Genomic DNA, 22,527 nt, shown 5'->3' with positions numbered 1-22,527 from the left:
CCCCAAACCCCGATTTTTTAGTTTCGGCAGTTTAACCTCACGTTTCGGATAGAATTTGGTAAGTGCCTCGTTCACCGAGGTGGCTAAGCTCAGGGTGAGATTCCAAGGTCTGTTCTGTGACGTCAAGGAATGAGCGCATTCCTGTTGTCTCAAACAGTTTAGCATGAGAATGAATCCATAAGCGAACGCAATGACCCGAAAGAAGGCAAGGTCCAAGCATACAATCCGTAGTCAAGTGTTCTTGCTACACAAAAACTGCGTATCTCATTGAGTTCAACACAAATTATATGATATATACATCTATTAGTCTATCTCCTGATATGATACCTGCGTGTGTACTCTACTACACCGCTACACCGCTATACCCCCTGACTCCTTTTCGTGATCGGTCTTGGCAGTCTGGACCTCTTTTTCCCTTTTCTCCTTTTCCTTGATCCACGTATACCTTATCGACCCAAGGAGGATGAAACAGATACTGACCACTTGCCAAGTCGAGAGCTGCTCGTTGGGGAGTAGAATGACGGCGAGCAGGCTTTGAAGGACCCCTCGTACAGCAGTGGATATGGTGTGTGTGACGGGCGTGGTGACTGTGATTTGTAAGACGGCAGCAATGGATACGAGATAGTATGCTATACTGGATATGCCGATTGAGCTGAGAATAGTGGTACTGTTGGATTGAGGGTGGGATAGGAGCGCTGAGAATTCTGCAAACCCGCCGGAGAAGAAGGAAAGACTTGTGAAAGTGATAAATCCAACAAGAGATGTTGCATATACCGCTCTGAAGATGGACAGTTTGGGGGCATACACCTTGACAACGATCGTTTCAGCTGCGGTGGTGAAGGTTGAAGCGATACCAAGGATGAAGCCAAGGTCTACCATAGCCGAAGCGACCTGAGTGACGTTTGAGTAGGATTCGAGAGAGCTTGTGCCTCCGTACTTAGCGACAGATCCAATGACGAAGCCCGCGCAGATGATGAGTACGCTCTTTAGTATAGATGAAGAGATTTTACTGCCGAGGCACATGTACGAGAGGAGTACGGTGACAGGGAGTAGTAGACCTCTAGACACTTGGTAAAAGGAAGCTGGCACGAGCTGCAGAGGCGTTAGCTTAGTTGCAAGTAGGAGTTTACTCACGTTCAAACACCACACTTTCATGCCTACTGCGACAGTCCTCATAAAAAGATATGGCCAGAGTTGCTTCAGCTCTTCAATATCCATGAGAAGCGGTCCAATTGAGTCGGGCGAAAACATCCTGACCTTGAGGGATAGTAGTACGCATATCCCCGTCTGGAAAGCTAGCAAGACTTGAGGCAGTGGCACGCTGTTCAATGCCCATTTGTTGAGAAGTGTCACGGACAATGCGATAGTGATATGGAAAGAGACCGTCAGGAAGACGACCGATCTACTCGGTCCATTGTCAGATCCTTCTGCACCCAGCTCATTGGGTTTTTCAGAAGGCGAGCGGGAGAGGGAGGAGTACAAGCCTCTGGAATCGAGGAACGCGGTGGCAGGTGCCAGGAGTTGACTGTGTATCGTTCTCAACGGCGAGAATATTCTCAACATTGTTGAGCTGGGTGTGATGTTGGATTGAAAGCATCTCTATGCATCCACTTTCATAAACATGTCGTGTCATAGCTTCATTCGTCATATTGAAGGCAATATGCGGCTTCGGCCTCGGAAAATACCTAAATACGCTACGGAAAGAAGGTGAAACAGGGTTCTGGTAAAGATAAAGCTAGTAGAAGCTTAAATAGATGCCATGCCCTGATAGTATTGAGCTGTGTACAGAATCATCCAGCCAACTTGACATTCCTTGACGATTATGGCAAGTGTCAAGATGCTTATCACTGCTGGTATGTTGGCAAAGCGGTCTACAGTGCATAGTCTCATCGATTTATCGGATTTTTGTTGCGTAGTGAGCACGACTGGCTGTCGCAGCTCTCACAGTGTTACCGAAACTCAAGCTGGGTGAGTCGATCGTTGTGAAGATGTATGGAATAGCCAACTCACTGATGAGTCCCTTCTCAATGCCAGTCTTGTCACCAAGCCAACCACCATGCTGTTCTCCCCATCCTCTCGCAATCGACTGATCCTACTGTCAACAATCATAGCTGCCAGTATCCTTCTGCTTTACTCACAGGCCGAACAAGCTTCCTATGTTTACGGATCAGTGTCCCACTACGTCACATCCCTCTCGACACCCTGTCTCGACTCGATACAGCATCAACGGCAGATACTTCTTTCCTCCTACGCAGAATCTTTATCGGGAGTCACTCACGTAGCTCTCCTAGACGCACCATGGCACCATAACTCGGGTGATTCGGCGATATGGCTCGGGGAAGTGGCATTGTTAGAAGCATTGGGTATAGAAATACGTTACGTCTGTCAACATGATGACTATAGTGTACCGGAATTAGAAGCAGCTTTAGAAGATGTACCCAACAGCCAAACGGCTATACTGCTACATGGAGGTGGGAACTTTGGAGATATATGGGGAGGACATCAGAAGCTACGAAATCGGATATTGACGGATCAACCCAATCGAAAGATACGACATTTCCCACAGACATTCGAATTCAGCCTGGAGAGACCATCTGACCTGCTCGAGGAGTCACTGAAAGCGTACCAGAGTCACCCAGATGTGGAGATCGTAGCCAGAGATAGTGAATCGCTAAGATTGTTTGAAGAGACATTCACAGGAGTACAAGTGAGACTCACACCGGACGTCGCTCTATTTATTGGCTTCAACCAAGACTCCCCTTTCACCCCTCCCATCATGCGTGCTCCTGGATCCGATATGACAATCTTGAACCTGCAAGGAAGCTTCTACACCTCCTTCGAGCAGTCTTCAGCTCTACAACAAGTGTCCAGTCCGTTCGGCTGGCCAATACTGTCTCTCCAATCTGCAGCTCAGTACGACGTCGTGGTAGTAGCCAGAGGGGATAAGGAAGGTGGACAGAATCGTCAAGATGCGGATGTATGGAGTGGGCTGAGTGATTATAGTGTCGCAATCAGAGATTGGGGAGATGAATGGGGTAATATCAAGCGACCTGTCAAGGCGAATTTCGGTGAGATTGATAATGGTGCTGGACACAAAACTACTTTTATGGATTATTGGAATCAAGCTGCGTTATTGAGGGTACAATGGGCCATGTCGATGATCTCCACTGGGAAGCTCATCATCTCAGATAGACTCCATACGGACATCATGGCGATTTTACTTGGAATAGGTCATGTGGTGATAGAAACGGGTAGTTTGAGGAAGGTAGAGAGGGTTAGCGATACCTGGCTGACCTCGTGCATCATTTCGGAAGATACACCAGGTCAGCCAAGATTGACCGATGCCAATACGATTTTCGTGCATAGCGAGAACGAAGCCATCAGAGCTGCTCAAAGGTTGTTGAGATGGATAGAAGGAGGGGCAAATTGGTCGCATGTACATGGTAATTAGGTTGTGTTATGCATTGTGATTGATGAATTAAGACATTCTGTCCTGAGGGAGGATGATGTAGCCATATATATGACGCTTGTCACGGCAAATGCAGGAGGATTATAGTTGAGATATCGAATGCCTGAGGTGATGACAGACATATCTCTATGGGTACTAACGTATGACAGAAAGCTAGAATATGATGTGCTATCGATCATGTCAGAAGGTGTCAAATAGCTTACCTTTATCTATGTCCGCTATCATCGTATCTGGTTATATACGAGTATGTTTGAGACAGGGCTGATACGACGCTCTTCTAAACGGTTGTATGTGGACTGGGATTGCCGGAATGAGCATAAAGGGTCGTTTACTGTTGGACAGCCTTAGCTCAGACGCGTTCTTTTATGGTCATCCGATAAAATCGCTTGCAAGCGAACCTTACGTGCATGAGTAGATAACGGGGTTGACTGTCGACCAACCAGAACTCTTGGCTGAGGTTGTCACACGGCTTCCGGGATAAATACGATTCCAGTTGAGGAAGGAGGATTAATTGATTGTAGATCAGGCTGGTGTGTACCCCTTGACCCATGCGGTTGGTTTTCCCTTATCAGCAGAAATTAAACCAAATTAGAAAAAAAATACGAAAACATAAATTTCGAAATTTTGTCGCTCCACCTCAAAGTATAGATAAGGACTCCGATGTTTGGAAAGACCAGACATATATAGACTAGGATAGTTTATCTCTCCAGCGCCCCCGCACAGTCTGTGTTTCCCACACTCGACAACACCATCACAATGGTTAGTTTCTCACCTCATACGATCAACGAGGCGGTCGCAAAGACGTTCATCGGAAGATGGTTCAGGTTGGAAGGCAGTGGACATCCTTTGGCTAGACCAGGGTCAAAGTTCTTGACGGAGCTCAGAGCGGGTACCGTCACTGCAGCTGCGATGTTATATGTGAGTGGGCTGTTATGTATGCGTACAAATATAAGTCTAATGGTATATGCATCACTACAGATCATCAGTGTCAACGCTTCCATTCTCTCTGATTCTGGTGGTCCCTGTGTTTGTGAGGGCACTGCCGATGATCCTATCTGCGCTGCCAACACAGAATACGCTCTGTGTAAGAATGAGCTTTCAAGGGATTATGTTACCGCTACTTCTGCCATCTCCCTCATCTCAACTTTCCTGATGGGTCTTTTCGCGAACATGCCTTTAGGTTTGGCTCCGGGTTTGGGAGGTGAGCGAGATTTGCAATGTACATGTTGACATCCGCTGACAACTCGATTAGTCAACGCGTACTTTGCATACAGTCAAGTCGGATTCAACGTGAGTACACTTACTCTCTGCTTAAGACACCATCTAATCTCCTGGGCGTTATCAGGGCACTGGTCCCATCTCCTACTCTGAAGCACTCGCCGCGGTCTTCCTCGAAGGTATCATCTTCTTCGCTCTTACCATCCTCGGTCTTCGACAATGGGTCGTTCGTCTCATCCCTAGATCTATTACCACTGCTATCGGATGTGGTATCGGTCTTTTCCTTACCATCATTGGTCTCAGTTCAAGTGGTCTCAACGTTATCACAGGAGGGATATCCACTCCTCTGCAATTAGGAGGATGTAAATCGGAATTCGCAGATGCAACTACGGGTTTCTGTGACAGTCATGTTTTGCAAGACCCAAGAATGTGGTTGGGTATTTTCGTTGGAGGTGTTCTTACTGCGTTCTTGATCTTGTACCGGGTCAAAGGTGAGCACCTTTTCTTACGGCGATGGCATGTCGCTAATCCAGCTACCTCCTCCAGGTGCCCTTCTCTGGCCCATCCTCCTCGTCTCTGTTATCTCATGGCCCCGTCCCACCTCCGTTACCGCTTTCCCTCACACCGAAGTCGGCGACTCCAACTTCGATTTCTTCAAGAACGTCGTTGCGGCGAGAGGGTTCAAGCTGTTGGGACCGTCAAATGTGGATTGGAAGGCTTACAGCAATGGAAAAGTATGGGTTGCTTTGGTGAGTTGCGCTCTTGCTTTGGGGAGAAAAACGAATCCGCATCTGATATCTCCAATAGATCTCTTTCCTCTACGTCGATCTCCTCGACACAACTGGTACCATGGTTGCCATGTCCAAGCAAGCCGGTCTATACGATGCTCGAGATGGCGACTTCGAAGGCAGCTCCATCGCTTTCCTCGTCGATTCAATCTGTATCGCCTTTTCCGGTTTGTTCTTCGGTACCTCCCCCTGTACACCTTTCGTCGAATCTGCCAGTGGTATCAGTGAAGGAGGAAAGACAGGTCTTACAGCTATCACCACTGCTTTCTGGTTCTTCATCTCGATCTTCTTCGCTCCTATTCTCAGTAACATCCCCGCCTGGGCTACTGGATCGGTCTTGATCGTTGTTGGGGCCATGATGATGGAGAATGCAACGAAGATCAACTGGGACTACATGGGAGATGCCATTCCTGCTTTCGTTGTTATCGCTGTGATCCCTTTCACCTGTAAGTAGATTCCTCCTCTTTCGAGCGAGGAATCCATGCTGACAAGTTCACAGACAACGTTGCATATGGTATCATTGCCGGATTGATCCTTTTCATCCTCCTGCACAATCTCCCCAAGCTGGCGGGTATGGTCTCACCTCAATTACTTCCACCAGGATGGCACGATCTCAAAGAACCATACAACTCGACTGCTTTCCTCAAACAACCCAATGGTAAAGGTCGAGTCAGCTTTTTGGCCTTGTTACCACCCTGGTTGAGGAAACTTGTTAGAGGAGAGAGACGATTCTGGGCCTATACCGATGACGAAATTCAGACGATTTTGGAAGGCAGAGCTATGTCAAAGGAATCGGACAATGCAGCTGCTAAAATGAGACAGGATGAGAGGGATGAGATGAGGAAGCGAATGGGCGAGGAAGTGGTCCACCCAGCAGAAGATCACAAGTCGGACGATCACACCGACGATGTCAATGCGCTGGAACAAGGTATGATGGCTAGTTCCACATATGAAATGGAGAGGAAGTAGGGATAGTCTTTCGTTTTACATTCGTAGCTCCAGCTATCCTCTTAGATATCCAATTACTCGCTTACTCAAGTTTTATAATGGCATGCAACTTTTTGATGTTTCATAAACTGCACACAATGATAAGGGTCGTCCGGAATTTTCGGAGCCTATATCAACAGCTTTGTTAGATGCCACTATCAGCACTGATCTGATCGGATTATGGATGTGATACATAGAGTGAACCTATGTGGAAGTAATTGCAGATGGACTAGCGCGAGTTGAGGTAGGCCTAGACCCGCTACTGGTAATGAGAGCGAAAATGAAGACCGTTTGATTCGTGTCAACTGGTGAAGCGATCGACGCGCATTTCCCCTATACCCAGTGTGCGATGATTGTCATTCCAAATGTACGATCCTTTGTTCAACCTTCTATCTAACTGCATATACTGAAGATCTCATCTACACATCGATCGTGTAACACTATTCTTTATGTATTTTCCAATCGTGAAAATCGCACGCGACTCTGCACGCGATCTGTACGTAACTATCGTTTCCATCGATGAATGGATGTACGACATTTATCAGTGCACTTCAACGTCACGATCGAAAGTGACGTCAAGATGTACCAAAGTCCATCATTCATAGTGGTAATGGGGTTAGTATATAAAATGTAACTCAGATACAATTGGTGTCTGCTCCTCCTCTTCTACCAGGAATTTTTGAATAATCGCAGAAATAACAACACCATGTCCACTCAAAACTTAGTGAGTACGAATACGAGCTACCCAGCGATCCGAACCTATTGCTGACCCGACACATAGAACACTGGCCCCGCCAAGCACTCTGGACACAAGGAAGCCACTGAAGATCACACTGTAGCTGCCAAGCTTGAGTCTCAAGTGAGTAGCAGTATACAATGCGCATGAACGTGCTGATGTAGCTTCAGGCTGAAGGAGGAGACTACGAAGCGCTCATGAAAAGTCGAATTCTCGACAACAGTCAGGTCTCTCGTGCTGCTTTGTACGACGAATCAGACTTCCTCTGTGTCGCTTCGTCACCCAAGCAATTTAACGTAGAACCACATGATATCAGGAAGGTGAGCGGGGTCTATTATCATCTCTTGCTTACGCTGATCCTTCGATAGATTCTCGATGGTCTCTTGACTTTTGCTAGGCAAGGCGATCCCACAGCTGCATCTGGGGATGGTCAAGCCCCACAGAACTTGAAGCTTGGTAGTGAGGGAAGCGCCTCCGTCAAGACTGGTAATGCAGATTACATAGTTGCGGAACTGTCTGGCAAGGTGAGCAAGCTTGGCATATGCATGGACTTTACTGACCCACTCATAGCTCATCATCGCTAGTCGCACGGCCAAGCTCGTGTTGATTGTGGAGGGTGCCGATGGAGCCAACCAAGCGTCCTTAGAGAACACCGTGCAGTCATTCACTGAGGGTTTACAAAAGTTGACGTGAGTGACTTTGGCTCGATATAGCGATGCAGAGAGCTGACTGCGATGTTTAGTCTGTAAGAGATCGAGTCGTTAACTTGACCACGAAGATCGGTGGTTAGTACAGAAGAAAGAAGTCAATATGCATCCATCATCACTATACATGTTTCAGAAGGCCTGCCATTCAAACCATACTGACTTCATAGGAGTATCAACAAGATAAGGTCACTACTACTTTTGTATTGCCCTGTTTAACCATCGAATATATATTTTACTCCCCTCCAATCCACCCTTCATCCCCACCTACACCTTCCAATGACTCTTGCTTTTCGCGGTGAAGTACGTAGCCACTGCGAACAAAGCCGTACCTGCCGCTCCCATTGATCCGCTCCATGCGATCGATGCTCCATACCCTCTCGAGTCGAGAATGGCTGCTCCCAGTGGGCTCCCAGTCAACGCGGCTACACCCAAAGCCATCATAGATATACCCATCCTCGTTCCCACTTCTTGCTGGCTCTTTGCCATGGAGAATACCGCTGGGGCTAGTAGGGAAACAAAAGCTCCCGAGAAAGCCCTATAGAGGATCGCAACGACTACTAGACCTGCTGTGCTCTTGGCCGCACCGAAGAAGGCGAAGCATATACCGGATGTGAGGAAGGACATGACTGTCATCAGATTGAGGGCTCCGAGCTTGTCCGCGATGAGGTTTGGTACCGTTCGACCGACAACTGACGCTCCGTTGAGTATAGCGATCATATAGAAGGTAAGGCTCTCGGATGTATGATTGAACTCGGCGAAATACTGGAGTGGCATCAGCATAGGCTGGTTGATGAACTGGTGTATCAGCTTACCTGTAGAAAGATTATAGGGAAGAGGACTCCCCAAGCGACGAAAAACACCCCAATGCACAGAGCCACATAGCCAGGCTCTCTAAAGAAGGATTTGGGATCGGGCTTGAGTCCATCGACAACTTGATGCCCCCTCACACCACCAAAGGGTCTGATGAGGGCGATACCAACGACGACACAGCCTGCAAGGAGTACACCCGTGTATTGAACCCCACGGGCAAAGTCGTGCTTTTCGATGAGCTTGTTCAACATGATGGGAAGTACGACACCTAATGAGCCATCAGCGGACAATTGAGAAGGTTGCTAATCAATCACTTACCACCTGCGGAAGATCCTGTGACTACGATACCTGATGCCAGCCCACGCTTCGCCTTGAAATATTGACTGACAACCCCAAGTGCGGGGACGAAGATCATGCCCATGCCGATACCAGCGAGTACACCTTGGGCGAGGAACGTTTGCCAGAACCGTTTGCACAGTGAAACCATATAAAAGCTATCCTTGAGTCAGCTAGGTGGTGATGCGGGGTATGATAAACCAACCTGAAGATATGGATTGCTGCTCCTGATCCCACGAGAGGGTAAAAGTAACCCTTATCGAAAAGAGGTCCGGATACACCGCCCATCATGAAGAGTAAGAACATTTGTAAGGAACCGACCCAAGCGAGATCTGAACTATCTCGAACGATGTATTTGGTAATGACATAGTAAGATTGAAAGACACCAAAGGTATTGGCTGTACCGAAAGTTCCGAATACTACAGGGGACGGTCAGCCAGTGCGCTCATACGACGATACGACCTACCCAGGAACCACGCTCCGAGAATGGTCAGCCAAGCGTCTCTGCCACCTTCTGGGAAGGCTGATTGGGTCGGAGTTTGTTCTTTGTATTTCTCGAGATCACATTCTGAATCAGCAGAAGGGGTAGTTTTTTCTTGATGTTTTGGAGATCTGTCGTTCATGATGTAAAAATGTTACAGCATCGGGATGGATTGTCAGAGTAGTCCTGCGGGACTGCATGCCAATCCTACGCCTGCTTATATAGCTTTGGCTCACAACATCACCCACCCAAATCCCTCGGGTGTAAGCAGTGAAACTCTTAATTCCACCGAGATCATCAATGCCGCCAAAGTCGATTAGTATGCATGTAGGATTTACCACATCATACTCGAGGAGAAGTGTTTTCGGCCAACGCATTCGGACTTGACGGAGTTAACATCGGTTACCAAGATGAACCGAGCTCATTCTCTCGAAATTACAAACAGAAAACAACAGAACATATCTCACAATCATCGACAATACGAGTAACATGCATACCTTACACTCATCGTCAGCTCAGCACAATCCGAGACTCTAAGGATCAACAGTGTGACCTCAGAAGAAAGAGATACATCCCCTAGACCAGTCAAGCGGAAGAGAGTCACGGTGAGCTTGGATCGTTAGTCGGATCCAGCTGTACGTTGATGTATCCCACTCGTTTAGGTCTCATGTCTCTCATGGTGAGCGTGTTATAATTTACAGTGATGTTATCTAACGCTATCACTTCAGTAACAAGCGCAAAGTGCGATGCGATCGTACATTGCCTTGCACCAACTGTCGCACTCGTGGTGAGAGTGATTCATGTCAATATATGGACGGCCATACACCAGCCACACAACCTCCGCAGGACACAGCCCCTGCTACCTCGTCCGAAGTTGATGCGTTGAAGAGCAGGATGGAACAGCTGGAGAATCAGATCGTGCGCCTGGTAGATCTAGTGAATAACAACGGTCTTTCGATCGAAAGCTCCTCTACTTCCCTCACAACCTTTGCCACTCCAATTTACAATGGCACTCCAACGGCTTCGCAGTCCAAGTCAACTGCTCTCGATCGGACCTTCCTCGCACTCGACGATCTATCAAGGGGCTATACAGAGTCTCCAAGCGGTACACCCAGGAATGAATCTGCAGCAAGGTCGGATATCTCACAAATTGCCTGGCCCAGCGTTTTCCTCAGCAACAGCTTCCCACAATCATCGGCTCGGCCCACGCAGAATCTCTTTGACATCGCCTCAGCTCTTCCAAAGCAGGAGATTGTAAACATTTTAGTGGATTTTCATTTGAACAACGATGGGGTTTTCTGTGCGTGGAATGAGGGATTCATACAGTATTGAATTGACTCAATGTTTAGGGCACTTCGTCCAAGATAATGTATTTCGAGCCGAGCTCTCACAATTCAGCCAAGTTCGCTTTACTCCCAGTCTCGTACTTGTAGACCCAGCGTGGCTCGCCCTGCTCGTTGCGATGTTGAGGTAGGTCATGCGATATGCCTATTGTCACTGACACGGTTATAGGGTATCCTTGCAAAGTCTTGTTCACTAGACTGACCTAGTGACGGCCGCACTCATCGGCGACAGAGGTACAATCCAGCAGATCGATGAGATGCTAGTAGACGCGTTCGATAGTGCGATGTACGCGTCTATATTTCACAGACCTCAAGTTAGGATACTACAAGCATTGCTCATCTTGGAGAGCCCTCAGTGAGTCGAAAACTTATCTACGCGTCTGCTCAGCTGAACTCGTCGCAGGCAACAAGGTCGTTTCTTGGATTCAAGGATAGATCACGGGATAATATGGCATGATCTTGCTGTCAGGTGCGTTGAGCTAAGCCCGATCACAAGCTGATATCCAGTCTTTGTAAACACCTCTGCCTAAATTCGCTCGAGGAAAGTATTCCCGATCATCAGCTTCCCTCTGATCCTGCCTTTCCCCCTCACTTACCCCTCACTTACCCCTCTACACCCGTGAATGGTCATCTCGACTGGCACACAACTTGCTATTTGTAGATATGATCGCGGACGCAATAGAAACGGATAGGAGAGACGGCGCACCCAGCCATTCCGTTCGATTAGCAGCAGGTGAGTGCGAAATCGACATTTTCCGCCAAGCTGACCTATCAGTCCAGGCGAAGTCATTACCCCTCGACCCAGAAACTTTCGTGATGAGGATCTGTGGAGTCCAGGCGCTGTAACGCAACGTACCGAACCACACCCATCTTTTGTTCTGTACGTATCTTCCCATTACCAATGGACACGGCTAATCCCCTGGTAGCACTGAAGTATCTTGGCAGATCCACGCTTTTCAAGTGGCTCATTACTGGAAGATCGTCTCTGACTTGATCCGCGATCCAACGGCAATGACGCCGGAGCTGGTCAAATCCATCGACAGTCAATTACGGCAGGGGGATTATGAGCTACTTAGTCTTAGAGCCAGTCATCAGCTGTCTCCCATTCAGGACGTCGTAGTGGAGTCCTTCCATGGGTGAGTCAGGCGAGTGCGGCTTGGGTGACACTTGCTGACCTTTGTACAGATCGTACCAACAACGGGTACTTCGTCTACACCGACACTATTTCATGCGCAGTTACTCTGACCAAACATACGATTTCTCGCAAACCGCTGCACTCACGGCCGCTCGTGCCATCATCAAAGGTCACAAAGATGTCTTTGAGAAGAAGAATATGTATTGTGAGTCCTGGAGACATATGCATGCGCTGACCAAACTCCTAAGCCTTAAGATTCGCTACTCTGGTGTTCTTCTCCCACCACATATCCGCGGCTGTACTACTTTTCATACATGGTTGTCTCAAGTCATCCGCTCGACAAGGGGGATAGAAAGTGGACTCAAGTGCTCTTTAGATTTGTTCGAGCAAGCTCAGCCACCTAACAGTACCGACGACCAGTCGTTTTGGCATTTGAGTGTAGGACGGGGTAGATTGTTTATTGGGGCGATGCTGAATGTGAGTGGGACGGTATGTGAATTTCCTGCTCATCAGAATGTTAGACATTATCGAGCAATCCTCCGACTCATTTACGTAGTATCGAAAACTATATGATGGAACTGAATCGACGAGAAGTTGAGCGACCAGCCGTCAATACCGCCTCACCATCGCCTGAAGACTTGCAGCAGTTCTCTCTTCCAGCTTTATTCGGCTTCCTTGGTGGTTCAACCCAGGGCGATATACAAGATAATGATATGTTGCAAAACCCGACGCAGCTGGAGTGAGTAATCCTCTTCATCATTGGCGTCTTTAGCTTACTTCTCCACAGCTGGGATAGCATGTTCATGGGGTTCTAAAGGAATTATAGGTCTAATTTGTACGGTGAAGGATAGTATGATTCGTTATGCATGGCACTGGGATGGTCTGATTGTGATGTTATTTTAAATCTTCCGATGATCAAATATGCAAACAAGTACACTCACCTGTTCAGGCACTCTCCAAAGCATTATTCAGCCTTCTCCATGCCTGTTCCACCTCCTCCGGTATATCTACATGAGTTATATATCCTGCACCCTTTGGTCCGTACCCGACCGCATCATCCCTTATTCTAGGTATCTCACCGAGGACCAAACTAACGAATCTGGCTGGTTCCCATAATTCACGTTTATTCATCTTCTGCCCCTGCACTTCCCAAGCTACGGAGCCGTCATCAGAGAGTGACAATTTCGGGAAGAACGACCAGGGTAATACTTCCACTTCATCCTCATTGAACACCTTCTTGAACGTCGCATGAGTTCTCCGATTCATAGTTGGATCCTGTATGATAAAGAGCCTCTTCGGCTTCACCCCGTGATAGTCTAGCTCCCTCTTCGCTTCGATGGCGTTACCTCCGCAATTCGCACTCCTATCATCGACGAGTAAGGTCAAGGTGCCATTATTGAGTTTGTCCACCAGGTCGGGCCAGAACTCCACCATCAGAAGCTTGAACACCTGAGCCTCCGGTAGCTGTTGAACGCGACTTGCGATAAGAGAGTACCTGGGATGACGCGATACAGCATCATATAAGAGTGAAGTCGAATGACCTATGCCCCCAGCTAGCACGAGGGTGATTGGGTATGCACTGTCTGATACATGATCGAAGACTGCCTCTGCTGTGGGTAAGATTGCGCTTCCGATGAGAACGTAGACGGTGTGGGCGGGATCTAAGCGATCGAAAGCATGAGAAGGGGAAGCGAGGAACGATGAGACTGTATTGATATCTTCCACGCCTTGGCTGGTAAGGAGCGATTGCACTTTCGTCGGCCGTGCGACGAAAGCGGACATCTTAGAGGTGAGTTGCTGCGTGGTGACTCGTACCAAAATCAAGAGAAGATATAACGTCAGAGTGACTTTACCCTCGAAACGTGTGCGGCCTGGCGTACCTCAATCTTGCGCTTTTTAATTCCGTCACTCATCCTACCCGTCTTCATCCGAAAAAAAGCGACGGAGGCGTTTCGGGTATATCGCTTACAGGTGAGACACAATGGACGGGCTGACGCCTCACTAGTACTGAACAAGGTTACACACCCGAATGTAGCGATCTTCAGTTACCCATCTCAGGGATAAGACGCCTTCCCGACATTTTAGGAATGGCTCATGACTGCATAACGTCAGAGGTAACTGCTAACATGCGATTTTTACCTCATGATCCGGGTGAGAATGAGTCAGCATACGTATCTGTCATCTTGGGCAATCTTGGCGATGAGATGTATATATATATATACGGAGGTAGTTGAAGGTTGAAGTAGGCTTTCTTTTTTCACCATCGAAACTTCTATACATATCGAATTCCTGGTAAACCTTCCACCCCGAAACATTTTACCCCACTCGACCTGTATTCTTGAACTCGACAGCCCGCTACTTCTATCCCTATCTCTCCTATCACCATGCTCTATACTTCTGCGCTTTTACCAGTGCTCGCTTACCTCTCCCTTGTCGAGGCCAGTCCCATTGACAGAAGAGCCGCTGTGCAATCTACCACAACCAGGGCTTCAAATGACCTTCAAACTTACAATTTGGGTCTCGGTGCTATATACGCTCCTGCGGTGACTAAAAGTGGCAATTACTGGTACTCTTCCGGTCAACAGTACAATTTTCTTACCGAAGCTCTCTCTGGATCTTGTTACAAGCAAATGGACCAATGTCAACTCAAGGCAAACCAACAAGGAAACACCCCTTTCGCTGTTAGTGACTGCAACGGATGGCAAATTCAGGCTTGTCTGAACAGCGGCAGTGGATCCACTAGCTCTACGTCTACTGCGGCTTCGAGCTCTAGCAAAGCTTCCAGCTCGAGTTCTTCTTCTTCTGCGAAAGCTTCGAGCGCTGCCGCTTCGTCCTCCTCCTCCACCAAGGCTTCTACGACGGCGTCTTCCAGTTCCGTCGCTTCTTCCTCGACTAGCACTGTGAAGACTTCTTCTTCCACTTCGTCTTCCGCAGCTGCTTCATCCACCAGCTCATCTGTTGCCAAGACCTCGACCAGTGCTTCTGCGACCACCTCGTCTGCAGCACCCACCACTGCCCCCTCTGCCACCGCAGGTAACTACCAAACGTACACTGGAGCTGCTGGTGGTATCGCTGCACCCGCGGTCACGAAATCTGGAGACAAGTTTGTCCAAAGTGGCACCACCTATGATGACATCGCCTATGCTTTACAACAGTCTTGTTACGCCCAAGCCAGCGCATGCTCTTCCAGCTCCGCTTCATTCGACAAGAACGTATGTTGGGGAACTCAAGTCAACGAGTGTTTGAGCACCGCTTCATCCGCTGCCAGCTCTTACTCTGCTTCTGCTGCCGCGTACTCCTCCTCAGTCGCTTCTGCCAACTTTGCCGCTGCTACCATGGCGAGAACCGTCTCAGGCGATCTGCAAACTTTCACAGGTGCACTAGGTGGAATCCCAGCCCCTGCAGTGACCGGTATGGAGCACAACTGGAAGGTCGACGGTCGAAGCGATGTTTTCTGGAACTTGATCGATGCTTTGTCAACATCTTGCTACATACAACAGGACAAAGCTGGTGCCGCTGGAGCAGCTTCCAACTGGGCTTATGAGATGTCCACCAACAACATCTACAATGTTCAAACCCCCAATTGTTTGAGCAATGCTCAGAACGTCGCTGCGAACTGGTCACCTACTAGCACTTCGGTTGTTGCCACTTCGACCACTGCATCGTCTACCTCGACTTCCAAGGCGTCCTCAGCTGCCCCTTCATCGTCATCAGCTATGGTCTCTTCATCCGCTTCCACCTCTGCCGCCTCGTCCTCGGTAGTTTCAAGCTCTTCCTCCGCTTCGAAGGCTGTCTCTTCCTCAGCCGCCGCTTCCTCTGTCGCCATTTCCAGCGCATCTCCCGCCTCCAGCTCCACTTCAGTCGTCGCTTCCTCGGCCGCCCCTTCTAGCTCTGGTCCTGCTTCCTCAGCCGTATCTAGTTCGGCCTCCGCTGTCGTTGTACCCACCGTCACCGTCCCGAGCATCACTGAGATCGTGATTCCTTCGACTTCCTCTTCTGCATCCGTATCAGCCTCAGCCACCCCTATCATTACTTCAGTCGCTACTCCTGTGGGCTGGTCAGCCGCTTCTACCTCTTGTATCGCTGAGGGATCCAGAGGTCGAGCTTTGACAGGTCCAACTCTCGCTTCTAGCGATATGACTTGGCAAAAGTGCGCCACTTTCTGTGACGGTCAAGGCTACTCCATTTTCGGTATCGAGGTGAGTAATCTGTACATCGCGCCCTCAAAATCTCGCTGATATCCTCATAGTACTCTCAAGAATGTTACTGTGGAGCAACCCTCTCTAATGGAGCTTCACTTACTCTCCCTTCGACCAACTGTAACATGAAATGTGGTGGAAACAATGCTATCTGCGGGGGACCTTCCGCTCTTACCCTCTTCGTCAAAGACTCTGCCCTCTTGGCTGGTTTATCCTCGGACCTTCAATCTGTCAAGGTAACTCTACCTGAAGGTTGGGTTGCCGCATCCTCTGTCTGTGTCCAAGAAGGTACCACCGGACGAGCTCTTGCCGGCGCATCGTACTACGACGACAACATGACTATCGGGAAATGCTTGGCTTACTGTAAGACCCAGGGAATGCAATGGGCCGGTATCGAGTATTCCAGGGAATGTTACTGTGGTAACGACCTAGTCAACGGAGCCTCCCTAGACCGAATCGGTACTTGTGATATGTCCTGTCCTGGTCAACTCGGCACGACCTGTGGGGGACCAAGCTTACTCTCACTGTTCAAGGACTCTTCTCTTCTGTACTCGCTCACCACGATCGGGAACTGGGAGAAACAGGGTTGTATCCAGGAAGTTTCCGGTAGAGCCTTGAACGCAGCGTCTCTTGTGACCGACGATATGACCTTGGAGAAATGTACTTCCTTCTGTTCAGCTTCGGGTTTCACCTTTGCGGGTCTCGAGGTGAGTCCATCCTCTTTTTAATGCGTAGTTGCGAGCTAATGGGTGTTTTATAGTACGGCTCTGAATGTTACTGTGGGAACTCACTCGCTAATGGGGCTACCCTCGATGCCTTCTCGACCCAATGTAACATGGCTTGTAGCGGAAACAAAGGAGAGATCTGTGGTGGGCCAAACGGTATTACGCTTTACTCTACTGTGAAGAACGCGTTAGTTGGTGCGTAGTCGTAGAGCGTATATATTTCTGTAGACTCTTTTAAGTAGTTTCTCATGAATAATTGCGATCGCGACGAAAGTACAATGTTTGGTTTGGACTGTGGAAGTACTGTTAATTATGTTTGTCCGCTAATTGGATCACAGACCTTCTGCAAAAGGGACGGAAAAGAAGGATTGACTGCATATTATACTTTAGCTTGATATTACTTCTAACATCGATTGCTTCTCCTCAGACTACCCGTGGCTTGATATTTTTTTCATCACAAAACGAACATAGCTCCGACGGCGACACCTAGGATCGCGGTGACAGGAGCCATAGCGAACCGAGGGAATGCAGCAGAAGAGCCACCGGAAGCAGCGGAAGCAGCAGCGGAAGTCGCGGCACCGGCAGCAGAGGTGGCATCACCGGCTACGGATCCAGCAGCAGAGGTAGCGGCACCGGCAGCAGATCCTGCACCTGATGTGGCTTGTCCCGCAACTGAACCTGCACCCGAGGTAGCTTGACCAGCGACCGAGCTAGCACCAGAAGCACTAGCTGAAGCAGCAGAGACGGCACCCGAAGAGGCAGAAGCAGCGGCCGAAGAAGCACCAGAGACGGCACCGGATGTAGCTGAAGCGACATCGGAAGCATCACTAGCTGATGAGCCGCTCGCTCCTGAAGCAGCAGCGCTTGCTCCGCCTAATCCATTATTAGCCCAATCCATTCGATGTCAACGCATCCACTCACTGGCAGCGGAAGAGGCGGCACCCCCAGCGACACCTGTAGCAGTTGACGTAGAGTTCGTAACGGCACCGGAGGCGGCGGAAGAAGTGGATGATGGTTCATCGAAGAGGAAGCTGGCTGTCCACGCTTGAGTAGCGATGTTGGGGGCGCAACTCTATGAAGGGATCAGCGAAGACTCATCTCGAGGGCGGTAAAACTCACCTGGGTTTGAGGAGTAGTGCCCGATAAGTCAAGGCATTGCGTGCCACCTGAGAGCATATGTTAGCAGGGATAGATCTATTCGGCGAGAATAGCGCACCTGTGATAGCACTATTGAATTGTCAGCTTGATTCCACTTTTACCAAAGGCTAACTCACATTCGGTTATCACCAGTCAGATACCAGGTCTGAGAGCCAGATTGCGCACAGGAAGTGATCCTGTGAAGGGAGTGAGTTGGGCCCAAGCTGCTCTACTTGTGATACTCACACGACTGCTCTGCCTGGGGCAGGATTTGAGCCAGCATCCAAACAGAAGTTGCTACCGAAGAGCTGTACTCCGGCGTTGTTTCCACTGCTGATCACCTAAAGCAGCAGTATAAGCTTCATTCTCCTTCCAAAGTCCGATTTACCCACCCATTGCTGGCCAGTAACGGTGGTGTGGGAGTTTGCACTGTTACAATTCCCAAGTGAGACAGCAGCGCCATCAGAGGGTGACCCAGAGACTTGAAGACATTGTCCCCCGGATGTGATCGATTGTACAGCGGCGAGAGAGCTTTGAGCGAGAGCGGCAGCGATGAGTATCTTGGCGAACATGTTGATCATCGATGATGAGTTGACGAAGAGAAACCTTTGCTGCTCACTCCTGTGTTATATACCTACTTTACACAATAACACAGATCCAGACTTAGTATGAAGCCGGACGTCATGTTCCTCGAATCCCGATCAAAGATTTCCCGGCTTCCAGGGAAACCCACACGGTTTATTCGGATGTGACGTCAAAATTGAATCGACTACCAAAGGTTTCTCATTGTGGACTGATGCATGAAGATTTTGAATCGAGCCGATGTCACTGTGTGGATTTGGAGCGTGGTTCCGTTGCGAAGTATTTTCACCTACAACTGTCGACTTGTTATTGGCAGAGGACTACGCTCGAGAGATTGCCTAGTCTAGTAGGTGATCTACCCAAGACCCATCTTAGAGCCATCGTAAGGCCATCGTCGAAGGCTGATATGTCTTTGAGTTTTCATTCGTCTAGGATTAATTTGAAGAGTTGTAAGAATCGGATAATAGCAATGGATGTTGGGGTAATTGAGGTTACGACTACGAAATCGGTGAGCCCATGTGATCAAATAACGCATGGATCCGGACGGGCCGGTTAAGCGTAATCCCCTCATACAAGATGCACTCGTTTTCACTCATCTTATTTATATCATCTATCAAGTCCAACACACCATGTCACACCCACCCACCGTCATCGCCGCGTACGAGGATCAAAAAGTGCTCGAAGTGAGACTTTCTGGAGGAGATGGAATGGAAGCTAGCATTGTGACTTTCGGAGCGTCACTGCGGTCACTTCAGGTCAATGCTCCTGAAGGCAGACGGCATGTCGTGTTGGGTTTCCCATCTTTCGACGATCAACTCGCCAACAGGAATTGGCATTTTGGCGCAGTCGCTGGGAGAGTAGCCAATCGTATCGCCCATGGAAAATTCACTCTAGATGGGAAGCCGTACCAAATCGCTTTGAACGAAAACAATCGTCATGTCTGTCATGGTGGAATCAAAGGGTTCGGACTGAAGAACTGGTCAGTCAAGAAACAAACTTCCAACTCTGTCACCCTGGGCTTAGAATCGGAGGATGGAGATGAAGGGTTCCCCGGGAAATTGATCGCAGAAGTTAAATACACCATCACCGATGAATCGACTCTACAAATGACGTGGTCAGCTACCACCGATCAAACCACGATTGTCAATCTCACTTCTCATGCCTACTACAATTTGAACGGGACTGGAGGGGAAAATACTGGCACACATTCAATTCTTTTCGAATCGGATAGCTATACTCCGGTCGACGATGGGCTTATTCCCACCGGTGAAATAGCTTTGGTTGAAGCAACACCGTTCGATTTCCGACAATCCCGTCCCATCGAGCTCCCAGATTCGTTCCACTACGACCATAACTTTGTTCTTCGTGATCACACTGGTAGACTCAGAAGAGCAGTGGAATTGGTATCATCTAAGAGAGATCTGAAGATGGAGATATGGACGGACCAACCTGCTATCCAATTTTTCGATGGTAAACCACTCAACCTCGCTCAACCGGGACACGACAATATGAAGATTAATTCTCGAGCTGGTATAGCTTTAGAACCGCAAGTACATCCAGATGCTATCAACCAACCCACCTTCCCTAATACTGTTTTAAAGCCGGGAGAAGTGTACAAGCATTATACCGAGCTCAGGTTTGGAGTGCTGTAGAATTGAGGTGGTTTTCACGCAGGTGGACTGAATTGTGAGCCGATCTCCGAACACACGGACTTTCGAACTATCTGAACGTGCGTTTCTTTGGATCTGACGAATGGTCACAGGATAGGAGAACGGCGAATGACGCGAATCTAAGTATAGCAATGACGAAGCATGTAAAGCTCGAATATACCTTCACAATCATGATCAATTGGCTTTAGTGCATCCATGGATTAAGCGCAATTCGGGAATTTGATGAGCCATGCTAACAAGTTACTACGATTGTTGGCGTTTAAAATATTCCCACCACATGCTAACTTTTACCCGATTGCACGCATCCCCGCCGGAATGGTTAATCACTCCTGCAAAGTGGTATTGACGTGACTTTTCTTTGGATTTCATATAAAGGATCATGTATTGCCTTAATTTTGCCCTTCAACATGCATACTGCGTACATACAATGGCTCCAACTACAGCAGGTGCAGTGTGAGTACCATTCATCCATCATTGACAGTCAAGAGAATGCTAAAATTGGAAACAGGGCGATCTACAATCCCAATGGGAGAGCCGCCATCATTGTATTCCTAATCTTTGGAGGTATAGCTGCAGGTCTATGGACAAGTAACTGGGCACCATATTGGCAACCATATTGGCATGATGCTCTTGGAGTAACGCTCTGTGAAAGGATATTTCCGCTTTGGCAAATCACGTCCCAGATTCGCTTTACAAACGATCTTGGCCGCGACTTTCTTGGCATTGGGTTTTCTATGTCGATTAACTGGACGTAACCACATCAACGCCTGGTCCTGGTTGTTTGAAACGCTTGTGAGTGGAAACTCAAAATATCTTCCTCGACATCTGCCCAAGCGAACGTCGCCGGTTCTGTCGCTGCACGGAAGAGGGCTGATTGGGATGTTGAGCGTGTTTCTTCGGTACTTGGCGGAATGGCGGAGGCAAGAGACATGTCAAATGAACTCCCTGTCATGTCCGATACCTCACCAGCGTTGGATATATGAGATTCCGCTCTTCTGGCTATTGAGCTTTGGCTGTAGCCAATCCCATCAGCTCAGATATTCTTGGAGAGATGGCAGCAACGTACCACAACATATTGATAAGTTGAAACCCATTATGCTTCTCGTAAGTCATTAGATCCTGATCGGGGTCTCCTGCCAGCCAAAGAGCAACCCTCAATATGAGATCTCTACTCCTGGCATCTGGCTCCGTCAATTGTAGGATAATCGTAGAGGCGAAGACAAGCAGTCATGCCCTTTCGATGATGTGCAATGCTCCTTCATGGCACAACGCCCGGCCAAGCATCTGTATGGCTAGTCGCAACAGTTCTTGACGTGTCTCTGAGGTCCATTTGTCAGGTCAGGATTGAGCTCTGGAGATGCGTAAAAGCCCAACCAGCCGTGAGCGGAGGGAGATATAGCGATAATGCCATCTCTTGAGTGAATTTTAATGTGGCGATAGCCAACGATCTTCCTAAGCATTTAGAAATATAGATATATGGCTGTTCTCAGCTTCGAATCCTATCGCAGAGTATGGAGAGAGACGAGAGAGCCTTTCCTTCAAGTCCACCTGGCGCGTTTGTCAGTAAGACTTGGCCTGTTCAACTCAAGAATCACTCACCTCGAACAAATACAAGGCGTGATCTGCGGCAAGAATAGCCTCAGAATCACAAGGTCCGCATCGCTTCAGCTTATCCACAGCACAAAGTTGCATGCAGAAAGCAAGTACAATGACTCACGCTTGACAAGCACATAGAGCGTACAAATGGTCATTCATCTCCCTCGAATCTATACCATGCTGTCACTGCACTGCACAACGACGGTGTGATCGTGCTGGACAATGCTATCCCAATAGACATCATAGACAGACTCAACGAAAGAATGATGGTGGATACAGATCGCATCATGGTTGAAACAGTCAAAGGGGTTCACTGGAAGTGAGTTATTGCTTATGCAGGGGTAAATAGCTCGATGGCTGATTCATGCCCTATGTAAAGCCAAGGCATCGAATGCGGTCACATATCTCAGGTCCCTCCGCGCTTGTTAAAGGTGAGTTACATCCCACGATTAACCAAACTACTAACGAAATATTCCAGATGACCTCTTCCCCGAGATATATGCCAATAAGCCCGCTTCTGCCGTGCTCACTCAGCTACTCGGGCCAAGCCAAGATCTTCACTGTGTTCGATCCAACACCCTAATTGGTCATCTTCCTGAATGACAAGA

At 48.5% G+C, this 22,527-nt stretch overlaps 11 protein-coding genes across 11 annotated transcripts; 7 read left to right on the top strand and 4 right to left on the bottom strand.

The window, feature by feature from the left end:
- Nucleotides 1–351: 351 nt before the first annotated feature.
- I203_100320 (uncharacterized protein) lies at nucleotides 352–1,563 on the bottom strand (the record flags this gene model as incomplete). Its single annotated transcript, XM_019149078.1, has 2 exons — nucleotides 352–1,092; nucleotides 1,135–1,563. The coding sequence occupies 2 exons, from the start codon at nucleotides 1,561–1,563 to the stop codon at nucleotides 352–354; spliced, it is 1,170 nt and encodes a 389-aa protein (XP_019001605.1).
- A 493-nt stretch (nucleotides 1,564–2,056) lies between these two features.
- Nucleotides 2,057–3,451, top strand: I203_100319 (uncharacterized protein; the record flags this gene model as incomplete). Its single annotated transcript, XM_019149079.1, has 1 exon — nucleotides 2,057–3,451. One exon carries the CDS (start codon nucleotides 2,057–2,059, stop codon nucleotides 3,449–3,451), a length of 1,395 nt encoding a protein of 464 aa, XP_019001606.1.
- Nucleotides 3,452–4,225: 774 nt separating this feature from the next.
- Nucleotides 4,226–6,444, top strand: I203_100318 (uncharacterized protein; the record flags this gene model as incomplete). Its single annotated transcript, XM_019149080.1, has 7 exons — nucleotides 4,226–4,387; nucleotides 4,448–4,670; nucleotides 4,722–4,759; nucleotides 4,815–5,178; nucleotides 5,234–5,436; nucleotides 5,495–5,921; nucleotides 5,975–6,444. The coding sequence occupies 7 exons, from the start codon at nucleotides 4,226–4,228 to the stop codon at nucleotides 6,442–6,444; spliced, it is 1,887 nt and encodes a 628-aa protein (XP_019001607.1).
- A 724-nt stretch (nucleotides 6,445–7,168) lies between these two features.
- On the top strand, nucleotides 7,169–7,988 carry I203_100317 (uncharacterized protein; the record flags this gene model as incomplete). Its single annotated transcript, XM_019149081.1, has 6 exons — nucleotides 7,169–7,186; nucleotides 7,244–7,321; nucleotides 7,369–7,518; nucleotides 7,567–7,722; nucleotides 7,769–7,887; nucleotides 7,949–7,988. 6 exons carry the CDS (start codon nucleotides 7,169–7,171, stop codon nucleotides 7,986–7,988), a joined length of 561 nt encoding a protein of 186 aa, XP_019001608.1.
- A 181-nt stretch (nucleotides 7,989–8,169) lies between these two features.
- I203_100316 (uncharacterized protein) lies at nucleotides 8,170–9,674 on the bottom strand (the record flags this gene model as incomplete). Its single annotated transcript, XM_019149082.1, has 5 exons — nucleotides 8,170–8,667; nucleotides 8,718–8,983; nucleotides 9,034–9,209; nucleotides 9,257–9,470; nucleotides 9,518–9,674. 5 exons carry the CDS (start codon nucleotides 9,672–9,674, stop codon nucleotides 8,170–8,172), a joined length of 1,311 nt encoding a protein of 436 aa, XP_019001609.1.
- A 668-nt stretch (nucleotides 9,675–10,342) lies between these two features.
- I203_100315 (uncharacterized protein) lies at nucleotides 10,343–11,072 on the top strand (the record flags this gene model as incomplete). The annotated part of the gene is made up of 3 exons (XM_065516613.1): nucleotides 10,343–10,832; nucleotides 10,882–11,002; nucleotides 11,045–11,072. 3 exons carry the CDS (start codon nucleotides 10,343–10,345, stop codon nucleotides 11,070–11,072), a joined length of 639 nt encoding a protein of 212 aa, XP_065373431.1.
- Nucleotides 11,073–11,132: 60 nt separating this feature from the next.
- Nucleotides 11,133–12,825, top strand: I203_100314 (uncharacterized protein; the record flags this gene model as incomplete). The annotated part of the gene is made up of 10 exons (XM_065516612.1): nucleotides 11,133–11,230; nucleotides 11,279–11,344; nucleotides 11,568–11,608; nucleotides 11,656–11,755; nucleotides 11,802–12,011; nucleotides 12,061–12,215; nucleotides 12,259–12,330; nucleotides 12,387–12,487; nucleotides 12,532–12,749; nucleotides 12,798–12,825. The coding sequence occupies 10 exons, from the start codon at nucleotides 11,133–11,135 to the stop codon at nucleotides 12,823–12,825; spliced, it is 1,089 nt and encodes a 362-aa protein (XP_065373430.1).
- A 130-nt stretch (nucleotides 12,826–12,955) lies between these two features.
- On the bottom strand, nucleotides 12,956–13,792 carry I203_100313 (uncharacterized protein; the record flags this gene model as incomplete). Its single annotated transcript, XM_019149084.1, has 1 exon — nucleotides 12,956–13,792. One exon carries the CDS (start codon nucleotides 13,790–13,792, stop codon nucleotides 12,956–12,958), a length of 837 nt encoding a protein of 278 aa, XP_019001611.1.
- A 602-nt stretch (nucleotides 13,793–14,394) lies between these two features.
- Nucleotides 14,395–17,137, top strand: I203_100312 (uncharacterized protein; the record flags this gene model as incomplete). Its single annotated transcript, XM_019149085.1, has 3 exons — nucleotides 14,395–16,209; nucleotides 16,260–16,916; nucleotides 16,970–17,137. The coding sequence occupies 3 exons, from the start codon at nucleotides 14,395–14,397 to the stop codon at nucleotides 17,135–17,137; spliced, it is 2,640 nt and encodes an 879-aa protein (XP_019001612.1).
- Nucleotides 17,138–17,388: 251 nt separating this feature from the next.
- I203_100311 (uncharacterized protein) lies at nucleotides 17,389–18,643 on the bottom strand (the record flags this gene model as incomplete). Its single annotated transcript, XM_019149086.1, has 7 exons — nucleotides 17,389–17,807; nucleotides 17,856–18,006; nucleotides 18,054–18,100; nucleotides 18,151–18,161; nucleotides 18,209–18,268; nucleotides 18,318–18,412; nucleotides 18,464–18,643. 7 exons carry the CDS (start codon nucleotides 18,641–18,643, stop codon nucleotides 17,389–17,391), a joined length of 963 nt encoding a protein of 320 aa, XP_019001613.1.
- A 639-nt stretch (nucleotides 18,644–19,282) lies between these two features.
- I203_100310 (uncharacterized protein) lies at nucleotides 19,283–20,305 on the top strand (the record flags this gene model as incomplete). The annotated part of the gene is made up of 1 exon (XM_019149087.1): nucleotides 19,283–20,305. The coding sequence occupies one exon, from the start codon at nucleotides 19,283–19,285 to the stop codon at nucleotides 20,303–20,305; it is 1,023 nt and encodes a 340-aa protein (XP_019001614.1).
- Nucleotides 20,306–22,527: the final 2,222 nt, after the last annotated feature.

This window comes from Kwoniella mangroviensis (assembly GCF_000507465.2).
Source record: "Kwoniella mangroviensis CBS 8507 chromosome 1 map unlocalized Ctg01, whole genome shotgun sequence".
Classification (NCBI taxonomy): domain Eukaryota; kingdom Fungi; phylum Basidiomycota; class Tremellomycetes; order Tremellales; family Cryptococcaceae; genus Kwoniella; species Kwoniella mangrovensis.
This window is presented reverse-complemented; position numbering and strand designations above follow the sequence as displayed.